Here is a 23,413-nt window from a genome sequence, read left to right on the forward strand (position 1 = left end):
TTGCTTGGGAAGCCAAGTGACTGTGCATTACTTTTAACCTTTCTGTTTCCTGGCAATGCCTTGATTTTTTTCTTCCTGTGATGTGCAGCTATGAAAGGCAGCAAAGACTTATGAGTGTGAACCGTACATATGCAGAGAGCCAGTCTGGTGTAACAGCTAGAGGGTTGGGCTAGGACAGGGGTCTGCAACTTGTGGCTCTCCAGATGTTCAAGGACTACAACTCCCATCAGCCCCTGCCAGCATGGCCAATTGGCCATGCTGGCAGGAGCTGATGGGAGTTGTAGTCCATGAACATCTGGAGAGTCACAGGTTGCAGACCCCTGGGCTAGGACCTAGGTGACCTAGGTTTGAATCCCCATTCTGAAATGGACATGTTTAAGACAGTCACTCTCTCTAACCTAGCTCATGGATAGTTGTGACCATAAAATGGAGGAGAGAGCAATGTTGTAAGCTGCTTTGTGTCTCCATTGGGTAAAAAGGAAGATATAAATAAATAAAGAGCTTCATATACTTTTTTTTTGGGGGGGGGGGGTGTCCAGCAATGCCTGGTGTAACCCCTAAGGTGGGCATGTGGAGATTTCCACAGCATTTGTGTTTTTTCAGCTTCAGACAAGTGGTAAAAATAGATGGGGATATCTGCACAAGTCATTAGAATTCTCTCTTTCAAGGCAGCTTGAATTATGGTCTGTCCCAAGCTTCAGAGAGAATCTTTTCTGAGCTGATGGGGATATATACACGAGACACTAGAATTTTCAAACCAGCTTCAATTATGGTCTGTCCTTAGCCTCAGAGAGCCCATTCTAAGCACAGGAGCAACACAAATACTCATTATAATTAGTTCTAAATTGAGCTGAAATTTATTGCGTTGATTCATGAGGCCCTACCATTCTGGGGGAAGTCCATAAGATGTGGGTATTCTTCTGTTGCCTGTTGCAACACACATCTGCCTCCTAGAAACAGAGGCAATGCCGTGCTGGAGTGAGGATCATATGTAGGACTCTTTTCTGGTACTTGGTTTGCTGCTCTGTTGCATCATTATAGAGTGAAATGCTAGCTTGCAGTCACTGGGTGGCTGTTGTCATGTGCAGATTATTTGCTCGGCCTCAGTACTATTTTGAGCTGCTTCGCAAAGGAAGTATTCTTTATCATCAACATGTCAGATCCTAGGATTAGAGCTAATAAATGCTTCCAGTCCTGGCTTAAAGTAGCTGTGAACCGTCTAAGAGCTCAAAGGGAATTGCGGAAGCTGTGTCGACAGTCTAGCTTTCATGTATCCCAATCCTAATCCTGAAGCTGACATTCTTGTATATTTTGGCCACCATTTCCACTTTCTTTTCATGCTTGTTACCCGCTGTGGTGTGATAGTGGGCGATCACATTAAAAACAGCATCCAGCTACTCCTACAAGTAATCCAAAGAATGTGGGCGGGGGGTGGGGTTGGGTGGAGTGTTTTTGTTCTTTGATGTGGTTTTTTTTGGTTTAGAATCTGGAAGGCTTGTGTTGTAATCTGACTTTTTAATTGAAATGAGAATTTCTGTTGAAAAATAGAAGCTGAAATTTACACACACACACGCATATGTGCATGCTTTTCTCGTCACTGAGAATCCAAAGTGAGAATCCCCTCCTGCATTTTATTTTCACAACAACTCTGTGGGGTAGGCTAGGCTGAGGGTACGTGAGTGGGCCAAGTGCACCCTACATGCCTTCATACCAGGGTCTCTTCCCAGATTCTGATCTCTATTCTCTATACCACACTGGTTTTTTCATAAACGTTGTATTCTCTTTGCCAAGACTGGTCCTAAAGTAGTCACCTTTTCTTTTTTGTTTGGGTAGGCTGTTGACAAGTATATACTCTTCATGATGTTACTGCAGATGGCTTTTCCACCTGCCTCTGTGTTGAAGTACTTATCATGGTACATCTTAGGATAATTTCTTCCACATTGTTTTCTTCTTGCTGCTGGCCAGTGGACTGGCTATCAGCAGAGCTGGCTCCAAATTTTCAGAAGGCCTGGCAAGGTGATTCCCATGGCCCCAGATTTAGCATTCCTCGATGCCCTTTGTTGTGAGAAGGGGGAGCAGCGCTTGACTTCTTTTGTACACTTCTAAAGTCAACATGTTGTAGTAATAGGAGTCTCAGAAGATCTAGCATATTCATGTTCAGGTCTACTGTCCAAATGCTCTGTGAATCATCATGACCCAATCTGGCTCTTGGCATCCACCTATGTTGCAGTGTTGTTATAAGGATAAAATAGGGAAGGGAGAATGACACATACTGCCCTGAGCTACTTAGAGGAAGAGCAGGTTAAACATGCACTATGTAAACAGAACTAGATGTGTTCTGCTGCTTCCAGGCTGCCTCACACAGGTCCCTTCCTCAAGTGCAGAATAATGCACTTTCAGTCCACTTTTGATGTACTTTGCAGGTGGATTTTACTGTGCAAAGTAGCACAATCCATTTGCAAACAATCGTGAAAGTGGATTGAAAGTGCATTATTCTGCATGTGTGGAAGGGGACACAGAGAAAACAGAAGAGTGTCCCAGAGGCCTTTGCAGCATCAGTTCTAGAGTTGGGCCCTCTTGGGGCTCCACAATCTACCCAGTAATGCCAACTCATGACGCTGTCACTGAGAGAGAGAGTTTGAGAAACCATGGCAAAGTTATTGAGCTGCTATAATTCTTTTTTCTCTCTCCCTGCATTAAATGAATACTAATCAATATCATGAAAACATTAACTTGGGGAAATGTTGCTTTCTAGCAACAAGCAATCTCTACAATGAGAACTCAATCTTTGTTGCAGAAATTTGTGAAAACACCATCTGTGTCACAAGTGTGAATTTATAAACTTTCTAGGCATACATTAAAGGTTGCTAACGTACTGTTGTTTTTTAATCTATCTGTCTCTGTGTTTCTGCAGTTGATCACGTCGTTCCAGAGCCAGGGACCAGCTTGCTCTCTGCGTTTGACCAATGGCGCGAATGGGCTGACAGCAAGTCCTGCTGTGATTACTCTTTGCATGTGGATATCACAGAGTGGCATAAAGGAGTTCAGGAAGAGATGGAAGCCTTGGTTAAGGATCATGGTAAGCTAGAGAACTGTTCGGACTTTCAGTTATTTTTCAGGCTAATGTGAGATCCAGAGAACATCTGCACATTAGCCATAGTCATGATTTCTGTTTTTGGCTTCTGCAGTGAACATATGGTGCTGCTGTGCAGACTTCAGATATAGCTCTCCATACAGCCTTCTTAGGGTTCAGACAGATTGAATGAAGGTCAGACATCTGTGTCCATATGTAACATGCAGATATTAGGCTTGTGCCACCTCAGTTTACCTTGCAGCCATACAGGGAAGGGGGAGGGTTTAACCTTTCAAATTCCACTCAGTTTCACTAATCAAAATCAAGCTCCCAGCATTGTTGTTAACATTTTAAAAGAAGTACTTGTCATGGGCATGTCTTTTTCTCCATCTTAACCACTAATATCACACTAGAGGATCCTGTGGTTCTTTCTGCACAGCACAAATAAAACGTCTTGCAGACATTAAAAATGTTTTGGCTTTTTTTGTGTGCACAGTGGATTCCAGAAATAAGCCTAGAATAATATTTGTTGACACAGATGAATTGTTATGCACCTTGCTGAGGGTGCAGTGGGCCTTTCGTGTTCTGGATTAATGTAGCATCTGGAATTGGCATATGAAAGACATGATTGTTGTTAGTGTGGCCTAGTAAAGACTATCCTTACATCCTTGCCCTTGCAGATTTGATACAGCTTAAATATTTCTCACTCTCTCCATCCCTTCCCCTTTCCTTTTGTGTTTCTGAAAAGGAGTGAATTCCTTCTTGGTGTATATGGCCTTCAAGGATCGCTTTCAGCTAACAGATTCTCAGGTATGGGAACTTCTTGGTTAGTACTTCGGTTTTATAATGTCCCTGGTAGTGATACACAATTTCATCCAGTAGCCTTGAAAGTTGGAGCACTTAAAAATAGACTAGTTAATGAGGCTTCTGTTTCAGTTAATCTGTTTGAATGGGCATGGCACACCCCTGCTGTATAATGGACAAGCAACATTGGATGGCAGAAACACCCCTTCAAGCTTTGCTGTGTTTGCTGTACAAGGTGAAGCTTATAAACTCCCCGCAGCCTTTTGTGTGTCATGAGATTTTTGGATGATGGGTGGACTCGAAGGAGATTGTAGAGTGTTTTAGGGGTCCCATTGATTGGAAGCGGTAAACTGTATGATTACAAAAGTATCTGAACTGGTTGCCAACTTTTATCAAGCTACAAATTGCATTTTTTCCAGGCCACCAAAACTGGTTGGCAATTGTGATTTTCTCTCTTCCTACTAATAGTTGCTAGTCGACAGCCAGTACGGTGTAGGAGACAGATTGTGGAAGGCCACTTAGCTACAACACTTATTGGGTGATTTTGGGCAGCTGATTTGACCCACTTCCCAAGAGGTGTTATGAAGATAAACTAGGTTAACTCCCATGTACTTCGTACTGAACTAGAGGCTTTGAAATGGGTAATCCCCCATGTTAGCTTCACTGAGCTGAGGCCAGAATACATATGAGATAAAGGACTGGTAATTTCAACCCTGTCCTTGCAGCTCTTCCCTGAGCAGCTGTTTGACCTACTGCAGTTAACAGTAACACACAGTTGACAGTAACACTGAGCTCCATACTGTGAGAAGTTTCACCAGATTTCTGCATAGCAAACTTCTGTTAAAGGAGAAAACTGTAGGAACGGCCCCCCTCCCCTGGCTGCTGAATAGAGGACCCAAAGAGTAGATATAGTACTGTAGTAGATATTGTGCTCTGTAGTAGATATTGCTCACCTGCTTTGCATACAGAAGGTCCCAAGTCCAGTTCCTGGCTTCTCCAGTTGAAAGGATTTTGGGGAAGGAGATGTCTGCTTGAGATCCTGGTGATCAACTGCCAGTTGGAGCAGATGAGTCTACCACTAGAGGAACCAGTGATCTGGTATAGTGTGGGAGAGCTTCCTGTGAATAATTCTAAGAATCCAAGATCAAGAGAACCACGGAATTAGAGTTTTGAGCCACCGTGGGCTTGAGACTTATGATTCATTGTACAAATCTTGAGAAAGCAAAAACCTGATTAGAGACCTCCAGAGGGATACATACATGCATACATAAGCCTTTATTGGCATAGTCAGAAAAAAGTTACATGAATCGGGAAAAATTGCATGAATACATGATAGATAAAAGGCCCCATGGGGAGCACAACAAATACTTTCTACTGGGAACTCTCAACTATCTCTGCAATGAAATTGGCGATCTCTTCACAAAGACCGAGATCCTAGTTGTTTAACAATAGAGATAACCTAGTCAGATCAGGCAGCCCAGATTGGAAGCCAGAGGGATACTGTGTCACCACCAAGCCACTACCAAGTCCATAATGAAGTAAAAATGCGGTTGAAATGTAATAACAACAAATTGGGAGCCTTAACATGACACCATTTCTGTCTCCTAGATATATGAGGTCTTGAGCGTGATCCGCGACATCGGCGCCATTGCCCAAGTCCACGCTGAGAATGGTGACATCATTGCTGAGGTAACTTTTAGTTCTTGCTGGTACAGTTAGTGATGTAGGGCACAAAGTAATAGTTTCAAGGTGAAGGAAAAGAGATTCCACCTAAACATCAGAAAAAACTTCCTGACAGTAAGGGCTGTTGGACAGTGGAATGCACTACCTCGGAGTGTGGTGGAGTCTCTTTCTTTGGAGGTTTTTGAAGAGATGCTGATTGGCCATCTGTCAGGAGTGCTTTGATTGTGTGTTCCTGCATTGCAACGGGTTGGATTTGATGTCCCTTGTGGTCTCGTCAAACTCTATGATTCTATGAAAGGGAAAGAATCCAGTTTCTACAACATGGAGCCTCCATTTTCAGCAGTTAGAAAAGTGATCAAAATGCAAGGACACACACACAAGATTCCTGGGGTCTGCGTTGTCATGGGCTCTTTTGTGGCATTTTTAATTGGGCAAATTCTTTTCTAAAACAGCATTGGCAACCACAGTTTGGCCCCATGGCTGCTGTAGCTTTTAGTTCGGCTCTCATGTTAACCTAAGTTGTATGGTGATTGTGAGGATACAATGAGAAGGGTCCATAGTCACCACCCTGAGCATCTTGGAAGAAGGATGGCATAAAAATGAGATCACAAGGGAGCCCAGATTTCCCATTCTACATATCCTGTTGCTTCTGGGCTGCTTCCCAGAAATCCCTTCATATAAAATAATTCCATTCCATCTGCTTTCAGGGCCCTGGGAAAGGTTTACAACAGATTTTATCAAACAATAGAAATAAATCAAACGATAAGGCCATGGAAAGGTCCGTGCATTTGCAACACAAAACAGCTGGGAAGCACTTGTCATTCAAGCAACCATTGGGCCAAGCCAGATCACTGCAGTTTAAACTCTGAAAGGGCCGTCTCTCCTTTTTTTTTAAAAAAAGAACCAGCTTTAGGGATGTCTCATCTGTTCCATTCTTTAAAAAATGGAATTTGGGAGGTGCTGTAGTTCAGCAACAGAGCAAATTCTTAAAGTCCCAGGTCAAATTCTCACCATCTCCAATTACAAGATCTCAATTTTCAGGGTCAGCTTGTCTGTAACCCTGAAGCACTGCTGCCTGTACAAAATGTTGGACCAATAATTTGACTTGATAGAAGACACTTTCAATTGCGGTTGTAAGCAGTTGTTCATGATCCATGCATTAGAAGTTTGGCAGGTTGTCAGCAGATGTGGCCGTGTAGAGTAAGCATGGATCAGGACTCTTAAATTTCTCTCATGTACAATATTTCTAAACTCTAATCCTTTTTTTCCTTTTGCAGGAACAGCAAAGGATCTTGGAACTGGGAATCACTGGGCCTGAGGGGCATGTTTTGAGTAGGCCTGAAGAGGTGAGTGTGATTGGTTATCTCCGAGCCTTGAATGAGCCCCGCCATTCCAGTAAATTCTACAGATTGAGAAAAGTGCATTCTGCTGTCTTAATTTCCAAACCTTTTGAACAGCTGGCTTCCGCAGATGTCCCTACACGAGCATGGGAGCCTTCAACTTTGTGGAATGTTTTCCCCACTCCCCAGCTGTTTTCACAGAATCTATTTCTTTATTTTTTTTATTTTCTCACATGAAAAGGTAACACACAAAACACACACATAGAAAGAAAATTCAACCCATTGCACATCATGTAGTGACTTCCAGGTATTTTATCTTTGACTACAGGTTAACTCTAACTTCAGTACATAAAATTAACATGTTGATCTTGCGATTCTCTCTTCAATATCTTCTGGCAATCATAAATTACTGTTTTCTTTAGATTTCAAACCCTGATGCTATTTCTCTATTTGAATAGTTTTTCAAAAGGCATTCTGTAAAGGGCTTCCGGCCCTGTGAAAATGTTCCCAAACCATTATCTCTTAATGCGGTCAGCTTTGCTCTTTCTGCATATTTACATTTCCTAATACTCAACCTATAGCGGAGAGGGAAGTAAAGGAAGGAAGGAAAAGCCTGTGTAGGAGCAGATGAACTTCTGGGTTGGCGCTGGAAGGCGGAAAATCAGGTGAGGCGAAGGAGCTGGATAGAGCTACTTGAGTGAGGAAGTTTCAATTCTGGAGGAGTCGTAGATTGAAAGGGAAGGGGGCAGCTTATGGGGAAAAGACGGAGTGAATCAGGAAGTTCACTTTCTTTAGAGAAATTAATGCAGCAGCCTCCTTCTCTGTCTGTGCTCCTCCGGGAACAGATAGGCTCCACTCTCTGCAGCACAGTAGATGAAGAAGGAGTGGAATCTACATTGTTGTAGGACTAGGGAAAGGAGAGAAGGGCATGCTAAATCTAAATGGAAGACATATTCTACACCCTTATGGTGTTGCTGAGAAGCAGGGGTGGGAGGGGAGGATGGTCATATCTCAGACTAAAATCCTAGGAGTTCTGCGACACAGTGAGTTAACATTTCCTGGCAGTGGCTGTGAGTGGTGACTAAGTCCATCCAGGCTGTGCCTGCGATGTTTGGAGACTTGAAAGGCGACATTTCATAGTTGTGTCTCCCCACCCACGTGGAAAAGGCTGCTACAATGTTTTATGTGGTTTCAGTAATAATGTTTTGCCTGATGTGAGGGCCAGGAATATTTGTAACAGCTTCATGCATTACAGCTTCTTGCTCATGCGGAAGTTTTAAAAAGAAACTGAAATTATCTGGGCTTTAATGGCATCTTTAAAATGTAGAACTGTGCCTCAAGGCAACTGGAATTCTGTAATATATGTTACACAAATTAAAGGTATCTGCATAACTGCTTTTGCTATTCCTAGCTGAAGAGAATAGCACTATATGGTGCACTAAAGCCCACCCTCACTGGAAAACTTATCTAGCAACTTCTGGTTTTTCTCTCTCCCCCACCCCCACACTCCAGTATTTGCCTGGATGCTTCCAAACTTATTTCCAAAATCATGACTGCCAAGTTTCCTGCCTGCCTTCCTACCTCTTTACATAACAAGTCGTCTTAGGTTCTGGGAAATGAGGCTGACAGTGACATTAAGAAAGATGAAATTCTAAGATTTCACTGTAAAGGTCCAATTGTAAGCATACTTAGCTGACAGCAAGGCCCCCTGAACTCAGTGCCAACTTCTGAATAAATATCCTTCCGTGCTGTAGGGCTTCCAGAAAGAGTCAACTTATTCAAGGTCAAATCAGAAATGAACTGGGAGTTTTCTAGTCAGATCTCCTGGATTTCAGTGTTGCTACTGTTTGCTTTAGGGCAGCTACTGGAATGTGAATGGGGCGGCTTCAGTGTTCACTGGAGCATCAGTGCAGGCATTTAAGGCTTGCCCCCTATGCTGATTTTCTTGTTTGCTTCACCATTGGGGAAAAATGCAGATATTCCCATTGTGCTTGCATCTTTTTGCTGGGGGCAGAGGGTCAGAGACTGCACCTCTGGTTTTTTTCCCATTGCAGCTTTTTGGGTGGGGGAAAGCTGTCCTAAAGGTACGCAGAATTATTTTCAGCTCTCAGCAAACCCTGGGTTTGCTGAGAGCATCAAACTGTTTGCGTTTCTGTGTGTCCTTTTACATGGTTGCAGCCTTGTTAAGTTATTGACATCCCGCCTTCCTAAAAAGAAGGTGCTACGCAGATAGCATAGACAGATCATGTTTTGTTTATGATATACTCAAGTCTGGAAATTTTCAACCGTGTTTCCTGCTTTCCTGCCTCCCCTGGCCCACCACAGAGAGATTAAAGATTGCTGGTTTGGAATGAACCACAATTTGTCACAATGTCACACCTAACATACTGCGCTCTCTCTCTCTCTCCCTCTCTCTCCAATGAGCCAGAAAAACAAGCCATAATTTAATTTTAATTTGTAGGCAAGAAGAAACCTATTTGTTAACTGTCTAATTGGAACATTGTGACGAAATCAGTCTTTGCCTCAGGGAAGAAGGGAGCATAGAAGCATCTTGGCTTCCTTTTCAGACATGGGTTGATTGATGTGTGACCATAGCCAGGTTCTGTTCAACAAAGGTCTCCTGCTCATTGTTTCTACTAACTTGTTTATGGCTGTTTTCGAAAGGGAAGTGCCAAAGAAGTCATTGGGGAATTGTGGGAAATCCTTCCCTGAGTACTTGTTATGAAGACCGATCTTTCTTCTTATTCTCCCCTCCCCACTCCTTCCCTTCCCAGGTTGAGGCTGAAGCTGTGAACCGGTCCATCACCATCGCTAACCAGACCAACTGTCCCTTGTATGTCACTAAGGTGATGAGCAAAAGTGCAGCTGAAGTGATTGCCCAAGCCAGGAAAAAGGGTATGTTTCTATTAATAAATGGGAAGATCTTGTTAGTTCTCCCGGTCTTGCTTTGCCAGTGGAGCTTTGCAGCTTCTTTTGAGTATGTTTGGTGTACAATCTGGATTTTATAACTTTCCTACACTTCTCATGGGGGATTATTCTACAGGCCAAACAGCTTCTTGGGCTGTTTCCTCTTCTGTTCCACTGCCCAGTGCAGTTGCCATGGTAATGCCTGTTTGCAAATACTGAAGTTATTGAGTGCTTGTTCATCTTTCCTTCTAAATTGGCCCCTTCCCTGTTCTCTGAAATCTCTTAAGATGTTCAATTGTCCAAAATTGAACACATTTTCCAAATGCAACTACAGAAGACTCAGTCGGTAAAGGTATCTAAGATGGTGGTTGATCATTGGCCTAGTTTGACTCCAAATAGGCATGTTTGGCATCTCAGAGTGTCCTGTTGTTTAGCCAGTGCTGTTGTTTAGCCAGTGTGTTTTAGTGACTAGAATATTGGACTGGGGAGACCAGATTCAAATCCCCATTTGCTTCTCTGGGTGACTTGGGACCAATTGTCCTCTCAGCATTAAATTGGAAACATTTAATCTCCCCTGCCCCACCCCCAGAGAAATGCAGGGTAATAGCTAGAAGGTCTAATCATCTGGTAAATCTTAATTACCAAAAAACTTCCCCCAAACTCCATTTTGGCTTTTTCAGAGTTTTTTTTTTTTGCCCTATGGAGAAGAGTTTCAGGTTTTTCGGCTTTCAGGTTTTTCGGCTCTCCTAGCTGCCTGCCAGGTTGGGAGATTGCTGATCCCGCAGGCAGCCCTCTCACCCCACTTGAGAAGTCGTTTCCTTCTTCACAAGCAGGGAGGCAGCCCTTCACAGCCAATTTGGCTTTTTTTTAAAAAACAAAAACACCGAAATTCAAGAAAGCCCATATAGCCTTTTTCAGCTTTTCCAAAAAATTTCAGGACTTTTAAAGCAGAACCTGAAAAAAAAGTTTACCGCACCTAATAGCCAGGGATTGACGAGTGAAGTATTCCCTTTAATGGAATGAGGCCATTTTCATGAACCACAATTTATGGCAGAAGCAATCATCCATCATCTGGGCAACTTTATGAAACAATTGAAGTCCAGTTCTGGGGATAGCAGCAAGCAAGCAGTGGTGTGGACTCTGGAGCAGTGAACAGAGGTACCTGTTGATCAGAAGAAACTGCAAGGAGAAAGCAGGAAGATAGGAAGAGGCTAGGGTGGGATGAAGCCAATCTGATAAACAGTAAGGGAAGCAAGAAGAGAAGGTAATGTAATGGTAATACCAAGATGGAAGATTACATTTCCCAGCAGCCCTGCTTCTGACTCAAATAAAAAGGAACTGCTTCTTCAGTCATCTGTTTGGAGCCAAACATCATATTTTCAAATGTAATAAAAGGCAGCGGTTTTGCAGAGATCCTCTGTTTATATTGATATATTGTGCTATAATAAATAACAAATATTAAAGTTATAACAAATCTTGCCCCTGATCCACTTTTGGCACACTCTCCCAATCCTGCCTTTTCCATACAGACTGCAATGCTGTCAATGGGTTCTGTTTAACAGAGACTGATTAGTCTCCTGTCTGTTCAAGCAGACAGCACTAACATTTGCGGCCAAATTTTATCCATCTGGGTCAGAAAACAGTTGTGGGGGAGGAACAGTTGGGGGCGGGTGCTACGGGGGGAGGGGAGAGACGTGCACAGGAGTGCAAGGGAGTGGGCTGGGCGAAGCTAGGTAGGCTGGTGGTGGGTGGCGGGAAGATGTCTGGGGCAAAGGTGCTCTCACTGGCAAATCACCATCACTCTGGCAGCAAAGAAATTAAACTCACCCTCACCCGTGTCACTTGGCACAAAGAAACTGGAAAGTGAAGCAGGGTGTGGGGAAATACGACCATACAGGAGATCTTGCTTCGATGTACATTCACCCTTGCCATGAGGCAGAGAGCTGAGCATAATCATGCCCCAGAATTGACAACAGGACTAGTTTACTTATTCTATAACATTTGCTCAGATTCACCACCTGCAGTGGGAGTTCTAAGTGAGTCTTAGAGAAGTGCCATATGTGATGGATCTGGTTTGTACATTCATTCTGCCTCACAGGCACTCTTCATATTTTGAGCCATACATTCACGTTTTATTTTATTCTATTTGCTTCATTATACACCACAGTTCCCTCCAGTGGGGACCCAAAGTACATGTTCTCTTCTCCTCGAGTTTATCCTTACAGCAGCCTGGGAAGCAGGTTAGGTTGAGAGTGTGGGATTGGGCCAAGGTTACCTAGAAAATGTATTTTTTGTAAAAAAAAAATCTATTTTTAACAGAGATTCGAACTGTAATCTGTGAGTCAGTTTGGTGTTTATCTCTGCTAGTTATCCCAAATAATGGGGCCCAAATAAGTCACCTTGCTGTAACAGAGCATTTTTTTCTCTGAATTTTAGCTTTTGGGGAATTGCTGTTCATACATCAAGAGCTCCTGTTTCCTCTCTTTCAGTAGTAAAGCTTGATTAGCTTCTATTTAAGGCATCCCCAAGTGTGAATTGTTTTAAGCAGAAAGCTTTTGTTTCCTCCTTCCCTGTGGATGGAGAACTTGGACTAAATGTGATGTAGTCTAAATAAACCAAAATTTATGAGATTTCTTTTCCATCTAGGGGTGGATGTGGGTGGTGGCTTCATTGTCATCCTGGGAATGTTTATTTCTATTTCAGCAGCATTTGATTTCTGAATTGTGGTCTACTGGGGAACAAATTTCCCACAAACACAGCAACACTCCATGAAGTTGATGGGCCGTAGCTTTAGGATGAACTTCATGTAGTCCATGATGGAATTTACAGCCACAAGATGCAGTTTAGACAGTTTTAAGAAGGGATTAGACACATTTGTGTGGGTAGTTAGCCATAGTGGCTGAATGATGCCTCTGTGTTCTGAGGCAGTTCCTGGCAGGTGAATTTTTGGTCTCTACCCTCATTGTAGGCCCTTTCATAGCATTCGATGGTCACTTTGAAAAACAGTCTTCTGGACTAGGTGGATCATTTCATCTGACCCAGCAGGGCTCTTCTGTTCATGATTGTACATGTTAAGCTGTGTTTTCTGACAAAATCTGTTGTAAGGGATCTGTTGATTGAAGAGATGCTTACATATTCAGAGGTATTCTGTCTCACTACTTCGTTTATTCCAAATCCAAGTCTAAATATTGTAAAAAGGTTCTGTGGTCAGTTCTTGTTGATAATTTGCCACATAATTATGTCCTTTTAGCACACTTACGTTCTATATATCCATCTGTTACATGTATATCTTTCCCTTCCTTCAAGGAGCAAGCTGAAGGCAGAATATCAAATTTGCCTCTTGATTTGCCTCACAAAATCCTGTGGGATAGGTTATGCTGAGTGTGTGTCTGTGAAACTGACCCCAGGTCAGCCCGTGAACTTTATGACTGGCTGTAAGATTTGAACCAAGTCTTCCCAGTCCTAGTACAACTTTCTAACCATAACTGTACACTGGACTGATGGAGATTTGGAAATAACGGAAGAAGCAGCAGCTGTGAAATTGTACAAGAGAGGGGGAAGCAATTGGGCCAGCTGTGTAGACAAAACAGTATCTTTAATATCCAACATGCTTTGAATATCAACTTTCTCAAGCAAAATGTTTTGCAAATGAATGGTTTGTTTATTTAAAGTATCTCTTTCCCACTTTTCTCGGCATGCAATCAAAGTGGCTTGCAACAACAGAATTGGAGCAGAGTTGGAATAAAACTATGATCCTGTATAAGTAAAAACCGAATGTGTACCATAGAGTTGTATCCAGAGACCCACAAGCAGAAGCAAGCGGGAACTTGTGCCAATCATGCAGTGTTAGAATTTGTAGACTGAATAGGAGTTCTTGTGCCTCTGTAGGAACAAAACATTGCTCTTCCTAACAAGGGGAAGAGTGTCTGATTTAATTTCATTTTTTTCTCATTCATCATTCTGGGATCTCATTCATCATTGGTCTCAGCAGTTACACTGTCTTGAGTTTGACGGATATACTAGACAAAATATTGTTCACTGTTGAATGAGTGACTCATATACAGCTACTCTGTGTACTTGTGAAGTGTGGTGCCCAGTTAGAAAAAGCAGCGACCTTAGACTGACCCGCCAGTGTTGATATAGGGGTTAGATTGTTGGACTAGGATGTGGGAGAGCCAGGGTTGAATATCTGCTGTACCATGGACACTTGCTGAGTGACCTTGGGCCAGTCGCTTGCTCTCAACCAGTTGCTTGCTCTCAATCATGCTCACCGCGCATGATTGTTTTCAGAATAAAATGGAGGAGAGCGGAATGATGAGGTATAAATGAAATAATGAAGCATAATGCCAATAAAGGCTTTGGAATTGGAATTGAATAATGAAGTGTAATGCTGCAAGAGTGTGTACCAGAGTAGTTAGTATCAACCCTGTTGTTGTCCTCTTGAATCACAGGCACTGTGGTGTACGGGGAGCCCATCACAGCGAGCTTGGGCACGGATGGATCGCACTATTGGAGTAAGAACTGGGCCAAAGCAGCAGCTTTCGTCACCTCTCCACCCCTGAGCCCTGACCCTACCACCCCAGACTTCCTCAATTCTCTGCTGTCTTGGTGAGTTGAAGGGGATCTTTCTGCACTGGGTAACCCATGCTTAAATCTAAAATCACGAAAACCTTAAAAAAACCTTTTTAGATCTGGGCGGACATGAATGGGGATTCACAAAACATTTGGATCTTACCCTCCCCCTCAACAACACACAAAATCCTCCCTCTGTTCTGGTGATAGTGAGGGGGGTTGCAAAACGAGATGATTCGCACGGTAAGGGTAAAGATAGTCTCCTGTGCAAGCACTGAGTCATTGCTGTCCCATGGGGTGACATCACATGATGTTTACTAGGCAGACTGTATTAAAGTGTAGTTTGCCATTGCCTTCCTCAGCTGTCTACACTTTATCCTTAGCAAGCTGGGTTACTCGTTTCACCTCAGAAGGATGGAGGGCTGAGTCAACCTTGAGCCGGCTCGCTGAAACTGACTTCTGTCGGGATCAGAGTTTTGTTCCGGTTGTGAGCTGAGCTTTGACTGTTTGCAGGATATCAGGCAGCCAAACCTGATGGGTTTCATAGTGTTGTGCATAATGTTACCATGCTGCCTAGCGATCCTTGATTGGCTGGATCACCTTTTCAGAAAGTATGACCCTTTTTAAAAAAGAGAGAAAGAAGACACGAACAGCCCCATGGGGGGCACAAAAGGACTTGGGGGGGGGGCAGTATGACCTTGTGCCTGCGTGTTTGCCTTCCCCTTACTAGGGTGGAGGAGGGAGATGCGTCAGTGGCTGCTGCCCCTTAGCTTCAGCACAGCAGCTAAACAAGGGAGGTGGGGCCTATAGAAGGGAATTTCTGTGGATGGAATGTCTATCAAGTGCACACCTTTTGTTGTTGCTTTTAGTGGCGATCTCCAGGTCACTGGCAGTGCCCACTGTACCTTCAACACTGCCCAGAAAGCTGTTGGAAAGGACAACTTCACCCTGATCCCTGAAGGAACCAATGGAACCGAGGAAAGGATGTCTATCATCTGGGACAAAGCTGTGGTGTGTTGCTTTGACATGATGCGGGGGAAGAACTTGGCTCTTTTGGATGATTCCCAAGTGACGTTACTTGATATTTTCTGGCTCCTGCTGAACGTGGATGGTTGGACTGTGGCGTGAATCCACTGTGCCTGCAAATCAGTTCAGCTTAGATCACTCAGAATGATCCAGGTGTCCAGACAACGAGGGCTTGGAGATTTCCTGTCCTTAACTGGCTCTTGTTCAGTCAGCTTGAGCAGACCAAATAGCCATTTGTCTAGTTTGATTTTGTGCGTTTTGGCATGTTGCTGAGCCACCAGTCAGAGGAGCCTCAGGTCCTGATTGAGCTGTTTATCTGGAATGGTCAAGTGGGGACCATTTCTTATAGAAATGTTGAAAAAGGAATAATGAATTCCCATGCCACGTTTTTCTAAGAGCTCAAGGTATCTTTCACACACACATGTCAGGTTTCCTTAATATCCCTTTATCATGAGCCAATGACGTTAGCCCCATATTATGTGTTTGTATGAGGCTTAGATTGAGGGATGGAGGTTTGCCAGAAGACCCCAATTGGGTGGGTGGGCTGGAGAGATGCCCTTACCTCCTGCTCTGAATTTCTGTTTTTCATGAACTCTAGAAAAAAGGGGCATGGTTGCAAGCCAAGTGTTGCTGCTATGTACTATGTGGAAAACCTTGGGGATTAGATGAGAATAAAAGCCTGGTTTTGCTGTCAATCTGGACACTGTCCCAAACTGTAACAAGAATTTCAGGAAAGAGCCAGACACACTTAAGCCCCATTTGATTATTCAGCAGAAGAGCTAGCATCGGCTTATGTTGCCATTGAAATGAATGGGCCTTATGTGTACGTAAACTTCGTTTGGATCTATTCCCTTGGAGAAATTGACCCCAGCTAGGTGTGATCTGCCATAACCAGTGCTCTTGCGATCGTGTGTCACCATCTCTAAAGGTAGAATTTTTCCTGTGCGGCAGCAACATGCAACAAATGTGTTTACCTGCAAGATTCCGGGCTTGCTTTGCCCTGTCTGACTTGGGTGGAGCTGTTTGGTATTTTGCTGAAATAGATATGTTTCTGGTGTGGGTAGCGTTCAGGATTTGAAGAAATTTTGTTCAGTTTGGACTTTATATAACTTGAACTTAACTCCTTTCATTAAGATGTGGAGAGGTTTTCTATCAACACTTAAAAAAAAAACCAATGGGACTCTACCAATGAAATCCTCCCCATCTTCACCCTCTCCACCTGTCAGTTTTGGAGCTCTGACTTACCTGATCTGTTTCGTAGAAAATCACCTGTGCACTGATAATGCTGTTGCTATGCCTTTGACTTCTGGACCCTGCTCAGATCACTGAGCTTTTAGAACCTGCCTTTCAGTTTGCATCTTCCTTGTGCCGCATTGATTCCCATGGAATGTAAGCACACATGGGCATTGATTAAAAGATGAAGCAAAAAGGAGTCATCATGCAGTTGCTTGAGCATGTCAGGATTCTTTTCTGTGCTGTATGTGCAAAGATCTGTTCCATTTATACCCTAATCTTCCTCCAGGGAGTTCAGAGTGATATTAATCATTCTCACCTGTCCATTTTATCCTCACAACAACCTTGTGATGTAGGAAGCTGTGAGAGTAACTGGCTCAAAGTCATCCACTAACCTTCATGGCAGAATGAGAATCTGAACACAGGTCTAGTCTGATAAGTCAGCTATGGCTCCACACCAATTCTTCTATGCCCAGACAGTCTGTAAGGAGGGGAAAGGCAGAGACTCCATCAAACATTTTAACCCCATTATGTAAGCCTCCCTGGGACTTTGGTGTAGGGCGGGGTATAAATGGAATAATTAATTAATTAAACAAACAAACAGTGTGAGCACTAATTAATTTGAGGCAGTTTTTCAAATTAAACTGGAAGGCAGACAGAGCAGAAAGTAACCTTAATGGAACTGAGTTAGTTCATCTGGGATTTTCTGTCAGTAGGTGACCCATATGCCATATGAAAGGCCTTTAAATATTGATTTGCTGTTTCTTTGCTGTCCTGATTGGACTGTGACCCTTTCTTGATAGGTTACTGGTAAGATGGATGAGAACCAGTTTGTAGCTGTGACCAGCACCACCGCAGCAAAGATCTTCAACCTGTATCCACGGAAGGGACGTATTGCTGTGGGCTCTGATGCAGACCTTGTGATCTGGGACCCAGACAGTGTCAAGACGGTCTCTGCCAAGACTCACAACATAGTAAGAAAGTGCTTTTTGTAGCTCTTTGCTCTGGTGAGGAGAGGAAGGGGGCGGCCAAATGTGCTCCCCATGTGATACAAGGAAGTGGTGCCTGGGGTGTCGGCCCCCTCTATGTCCCCTGTAGATACACCATTGAGAACAGTCACTTCATAGACCTGTTTACATCTCTTACAAATACTGGAAAAAAGCCATGTGTTTTTTTGCTTTTTTTTTGAGGGTGGGGGACTTCCTTGAGCTATTTTCCCTTTCTTCATGAATACTCTTATTCATTACAATCCTAAGCAGAGTTTCAGCCCTCTGCACCCACTGACTTCAGTGGACTTGAAGGGTATAACTCTGCTTAGGATGGCACTGTGCTGAAAAGGAGCAGTCATTTCCTGGAGGCAAAGATCAATGAATAGTTTCGAGAAGCAAGATGTAAAACCTCTTTCATTGATAGAAGTTGCTTTAAAGTGTGGGTTATTAACCATACAGTGATGGAGATCCTGTTGGAAAACCATGTGAAGAAAATAAAATGGATGCAGGACTGTGAGGTTGAAAGGTGTGGAGATTATGGAGAGTGAAAAATAAATGACAGCATCTAATTCCTAAGTGGGTCCCCTCCCCTCACGCCAGTCATGGAAACAGTAGAACTAGGCTTGAGCAAGGTTTTCCCAGATGTGCAGAAAAATGTCTGCATTAACTCAAAGGACCCTTTTCCAGTCCTGATGAGGACTGACCTGATTGTAGGAGGCATGGAATGTTGAGAGTAGTTAAGAGACTTAAAGCAAAGCAGAGGGGGAATGACACGAGCCTTCTCAATGCCCCTGACGACATATTGAGTCCTGGAAGGGTTTTGGAAATGTGTATGAGGAACCAGTCAGAGGCACAGTGTCTTCCTGACTTGGGAAGAATACATCGAGGTGAGGGAGCTGTGGAACTGCAAGAATGGGTAGGCTTCCGAGATCAGACGAGATCGGGCGTGTTCAGGGTGGTATGGCCGTATGGGTTTTACGTTGGGCAAGACTCATAGACCACAGAATCCCAATATTGGCTGCTTTGACTGGCAGTGGCCTTTGAGAATCTCACTTAATGGTTTTTTCAGGCCTGCGATTCAAAGGGTTGGATCCTGCAAGCTGTCAGCGGAAAGTCATGAAGGTCAGGGTCCCTTATTCCCACATTCTCCTCTCCTCCACAATACCTTTCGACCAGAAAAATTGATTCCTAAAATTCACAGGTTCTAGCTTGATGAATGCCCCCATGGATTACTCTGGAGAAGATTGCTCAGTTTTTGTGACAGGTCCTGGCCTTATGAGACTTATTTTAGGTGTCTGTTGTATGATCAGTCTGTGCCAATAAAGGTTTTATTTGTTTGTTGACTCAGGATCAAAAGGCTGAAGAAGTGGGGGGAAAATCACTCTCCTGCAGTTTGGGAGGAGGGACAGTTTCACTGCTAAGTGGCTATTAGTCCATGATGGGTTGGTGATCTGGGGAGACAGGGGGTGGGAAAGATCTCAGGTCTTTGTGCCATGAATCATAGTATCCAACTGAAGATACAGATATAGAGATGGTGTTTCTACATGGTGAGTCTAAATTCCTCTTTTTTACTACATGTAGTCTGTGGAATACAATATCTTTGAGGGCATGGAATGCCGTGGGTCACCACTGGTGGTCATCAGCCAAGGGAAGATTGTGCTGGAGGACGGTAACCTCCATGCAACTGAAGGCTCTGGACGATATATCCCCAGGAAACCCTTCCCAGATTTTGTTTACAAGCGGATCAAGGCAAGGAGCAGGGTGAGTACAGATTGCAGAACAGCAAGATCTCATGTTCTGAATATTGAGAGAAATTGGGCAAGAGCCTTCCACTGGTGCCATTTTCCCGACCAGATATGGCTCTAGGGAGCCACTACTGCCCCTTGCTCTAGGGAGCCACTACTGCCCAGTGTGTTGCTCATTAGTACTCATTAAGCATCCCCAGCAGCACACCTAAGCTCTTTGAGGCTGTTTCACATCTGGAAGACACTGCCCTTTCCTCCCTGTGCTGAAGTCCTGATCCATATTGGGCCTGTGAACACCTCAGAAGCAAGGAACTCCACAAGCGCATCTGTTGTCTCAAGTCAGGGATGTGCCAAGGAAAAGTATAGTGTGTAGTTATGATTTTGCATTTTTAGGGGCAGATTCAGGGCTGGACAAAGGCAATGGAGTGCCATGAATGGAGTTCCTAGTGTACTTTTACCTAGGAGTTTTTGACATCCCTTTCAAATGTATGTTCTAATTTGGACTGTTCTAATTTGGACTGTTCCACAAGGGAAGGGGGTGTCATTTCCTGACCTGAAGTGGCCCCACAGAGTTACTCTATGCTTCATTGAGGGAAAGCATATGGGCATTGATATGCATACCCATCCGGGTGAACAGTAACTCCCCAAGGCTCTTTCAGGACAGGAAAAGGACGCAGAGAGAGCCACATGACATGTGTGCCTTGAGCAGTCCATGCTAATGCAAACTCCTCCTCATATCATACTAGCAGTGTCCACATTTTTGCTCTTCCACCATGCATGTGTGATCTATGGGTAATGAGCTCATAGATCTAGCTCTAATTCTGCAAGGACAGAATGCAGTATTGAGAAAAAAATTAATGCACTGGTAAATCCTTTTAAAAACCCATTCTGTTTACCAAAAATAAAAAGGGCTTGAAACAAAGTTCCAACTTGATCTGAAATACAGGATCTGTTGACACTGTGGTTTTGGTAAAACGAAAAGCTTGGGTGAACTTTTTGCTAAAGGTCTTCATTCCATCAATTTAGCTGAGGTCAGAAACAGAAAAGAAACATGAATAGAATTCACAATGAAGCTCAGCTTGGTTTTCTTTTTAGAGCCAAATCCAGTTGTAAATCAACAGCATTCTGGTGAAATCAATGGTGTGTCAACAAAATACAATAGTGTAATTGTACTTCTTGGCTAATATTCTACAGGAGTTCTCAGAAGTGGAGCTAGATGAGCATTTCAAACACTGCCCCTCTGCTGGCAAATATGCCCTGGTTGGGATTTAGCTGTTAAATAGAGCAAAGTCAGTTTTGGCTTGCTGATTTTCAGCACTATCAGAAAATTCGGTCTGTGATATTCTGATCGGGAGAGGTTCACAGTGTCTGCCGATAGAAATTTCAGTTCATTTTTTAAATATATCCGTTTGAACTGCAGCAGTTTTATGCTTGAAACTATATTAGGGAGCTCTCAAAATACCAGATTGACAGTACAAAGGCTTCCTGTTCCCCTGCATGTTGGGAGGAATGGGGTCACACCTGTCCCACTGTTGAACATTGCAGGCTGAAACCTAGCAGCCAAACAGGGTATATGTTCATACAGATCATACTATTGAGTAGTCAGCCATGTGATCTAGAATGTCTGTACTTACCTTGAAGAAGAATAGAAGAGTTTGGATTTATACCCTGCTTTTCTCAACCATAAGGAGAATGGCTTCCAAACTCCTTCGCTTCCTCTCCCCATAACAGGCACCTTGTGAGGTAGGTGGGGCTGAGAAAGGTCTTCAAGAACTGTGACTAGCTCGAAGTCACTCAGCAAGCTTCATCTGGAGGAGAGACAAACAAATAACCAGTTCATCAGATAAGAGTCCGCTGCTCACGTGGAGGAGTGGGGAGTCAAACCCCGTTCTCCAGATTATAGAGTCCATCACTCTTGACCACTACGCCATGCTGGCTCTCAAACATTTGCAAAGACGTTCAGCAGTGAGACAGGCTGAGTGCAGGGAATAAGTAGGCATTGTCTTATTCCCCACCATGTGTGTGGGGAGCGGCCTACCATTTTATCTCCCAATCGGCTTCCAAGCATGTCTTAGTCCTGATAGTGGATTGGAAGATATACACTCTATGACCGTGGTGGCGAACCTTTGGCACTCCAGAAGTTATGGACTACAATTCCCATCTGCCCCTGCCAGCATGGTCAATTGGCCATGCTGGCAGGGGCTGATGGGAATTGTAGTCCATAACATCTGGAGTGCCAAAGGTTCGCCACCACTGCTCTATGACATTGAAGTTTTGATTCTATCTTAAGTCTTCTGTCATCTCTTATATTCTTTTCTTTGCTGTAGCTGGCTGAGCTGAGAGGTGTGCCCCGAGGCTTGTACGATGGCCCTGTCTGTGAAGTCTCGGTGACACCGAAAACGGTCACACCAGCATCTTCGGCCAAGACCTCACCAGCGAAGCAGCAGGCCCCGCCTGTTCGGAACCTGCACCAGTCTGGATTTAGCTTGTCTGGTACATACTTATGTGAGGCTAAATTATTATGGTCAAATCTTCTGTTGTTTTACTGTCTGGTTGTTTTGAATTCCTCTTCTAGCTGCCCTCCCTCCTATCCTACTATGAAAACAGGTGTCAGATATACAAGCTGTTTTAGAGGATTGTTGTAGAGGAGGAGGAGGATTTTAATTTGGGACTGAAACAGGTGTGATGCAGAAAACTGATGATCAAATCTACTTTGTATTACATACCTCCCCACAGAACCTAATGGGATATTTTGCTGAATCACAGGAGGGAATAATAGCTAATCTGTGCTTGAGATTCAGAGAGGCTCTGCCTCCACCCCCCCCCCCAAGTGCACTATAACTTTTGCTGTCACCATTTGACAAGATCCATGTGGAATCTTATTTTTCTGAAGAGGAACATCTGTTCTGCTTAAGGTTTTGGTGCTGGAACATTTTAGTAAAGAAGCTTTGTGCTCTGAGGCTGTCATTATTTTAACAAACGGTCTGTGTCACACAGGTCTCCCATGCAAACATCATGAAAATTCCAGTAGTCATGAGGAGCTTCATGCTTTTGCTAGTAGGAAGAGCCTTGGTGAATCAGTCCAGTGGTCTGTCTAGTCCAGCAGCCTGTCTCACTCACTGGCCAATAAGCTGTCCTGCAAGATCAGCAAATAGGGCATAGAAGCCAGGGTCTGCCATTGATGTTGCCTCCCAGTACTGGTACTCAGACCCCCTGGATATAGAGTTCCTTTTAGACCTTTTCAGGTGTACAGTGTTAAACTGCAGTTTGGCAGTCCAAGCTCTGCTCATGACCTGAGTTCAATCCCTACGGAAGTTGGTTTCAGATTTCCAGCTCAAAGTTGACTCTGCCTTCCATCCTTCTGAGGTCGGTAAAATGAGCACCCAGCTTGCTGGGGGTAAAGTGTAGATGACTGGAGAAGGCAATAACAAACCACCTCATAAGCATAGTCTGCTTAGCATATGTTGTGATGTGACATCACCTCATGGGCCAGCAAGGACCTGGTGCTTGTCAGGAGACCTACATTTACCTTTTTTAGTAACCTTGGCTAGACATGGGGGTGGGCAAAGAGCTACAGTGGGCCCTGAAGCCTAGCTAAAAATCCTACTGAGATTTTACCAGGCATCACCCACTCACTTTGAAACTGGTCTGAAACTGGAAGGCCTAAAGCTTGTTCTCCTTAACATGAAACCTGAGACTGCAGGGGTATGCATGTAGTTCAAGATACAGAATTTCAGGAATTTTTGCAGCCATGGTAAAAATAACACTCATTTCCTTTAAAAAACAAAGCATGAAAATTTGGGGAGAAATTGAAAAATGCGCAACATTTACTTTCCTATCAGATTTAAACTTTTGCTGTTTTAACAACATATAATGCATCATCGTTTATAGCTTAGCGTATAAAATTTTACTACCCAGTATTTGAGAAACAATTGCAAATTGCTTCTCCCAAAGCTCCCATGGATCTTAATTTTGCCATTTGGGAGATAAGAAAAAAATAAAATTTGAAAACAATTTCTGTAGTAAACAAAAGAAAGTATA

At 43.6% G+C, this 23,413-nt stretch overlaps 1 protein-coding gene across 4 annotated transcripts in view; it reads left to right on the top strand.

The window, feature by feature from the left end:
* Positions 1–23,413, top strand: part of DPYSL2 (dihydropyrimidinase like 2) — a 77,322-nt gene that overhangs the window by 52,501 nt on the left and 1,408 nt on the right. For 2 of the 4 annotated variants that reach the window (XM_048512212.1, XM_048512215.1), the window contains exons 4-13: positions 2,915–3,079; positions 3,822–3,883; positions 5,486–5,566; positions 6,838–6,906; positions 9,675–9,795; positions 14,259–14,415; positions 15,249–15,390; positions 17,442–17,612; positions 19,209–19,388; positions 21,700–21,877. In XM_048512212.1, the coding sequence (XP_048368169.1) occupies positions 2,915–3,079; positions 3,822–3,883; positions 5,486–5,566; positions 6,838–6,906; positions 9,675–9,795; positions 14,259–14,415; positions 15,249–15,390; positions 17,442–17,612; positions 19,209–19,388; positions 21,700–21,877 (1,326 nt within the window). The remainder of the gene's footprint in view (positions 1–2,914; positions 3,080–3,821; positions 3,884–5,485; positions 5,567–6,837; positions 6,907–9,674; positions 9,796–14,258; positions 14,416–15,248; positions 15,391–17,441; positions 17,613–19,208; positions 19,389–21,699; positions 21,878–23,413) is intronic. The other 2 variants (XM_048512213.1, XM_048512216.1) reach the window with 1 other exon arrangement.

The sequence above is a fragment of the Sphaerodactylus townsendi genome, linkage group LG12, assembly GCF_021028975.2.
Source record: "Sphaerodactylus townsendi isolate TG3544 linkage group LG12, MPM_Stown_v2.3, whole genome shotgun sequence".
Taxonomy (NCBI): domain Eukaryota; kingdom Metazoa; phylum Chordata; class Lepidosauria; order Squamata; family Sphaerodactylidae; genus Sphaerodactylus; species Sphaerodactylus townsendi.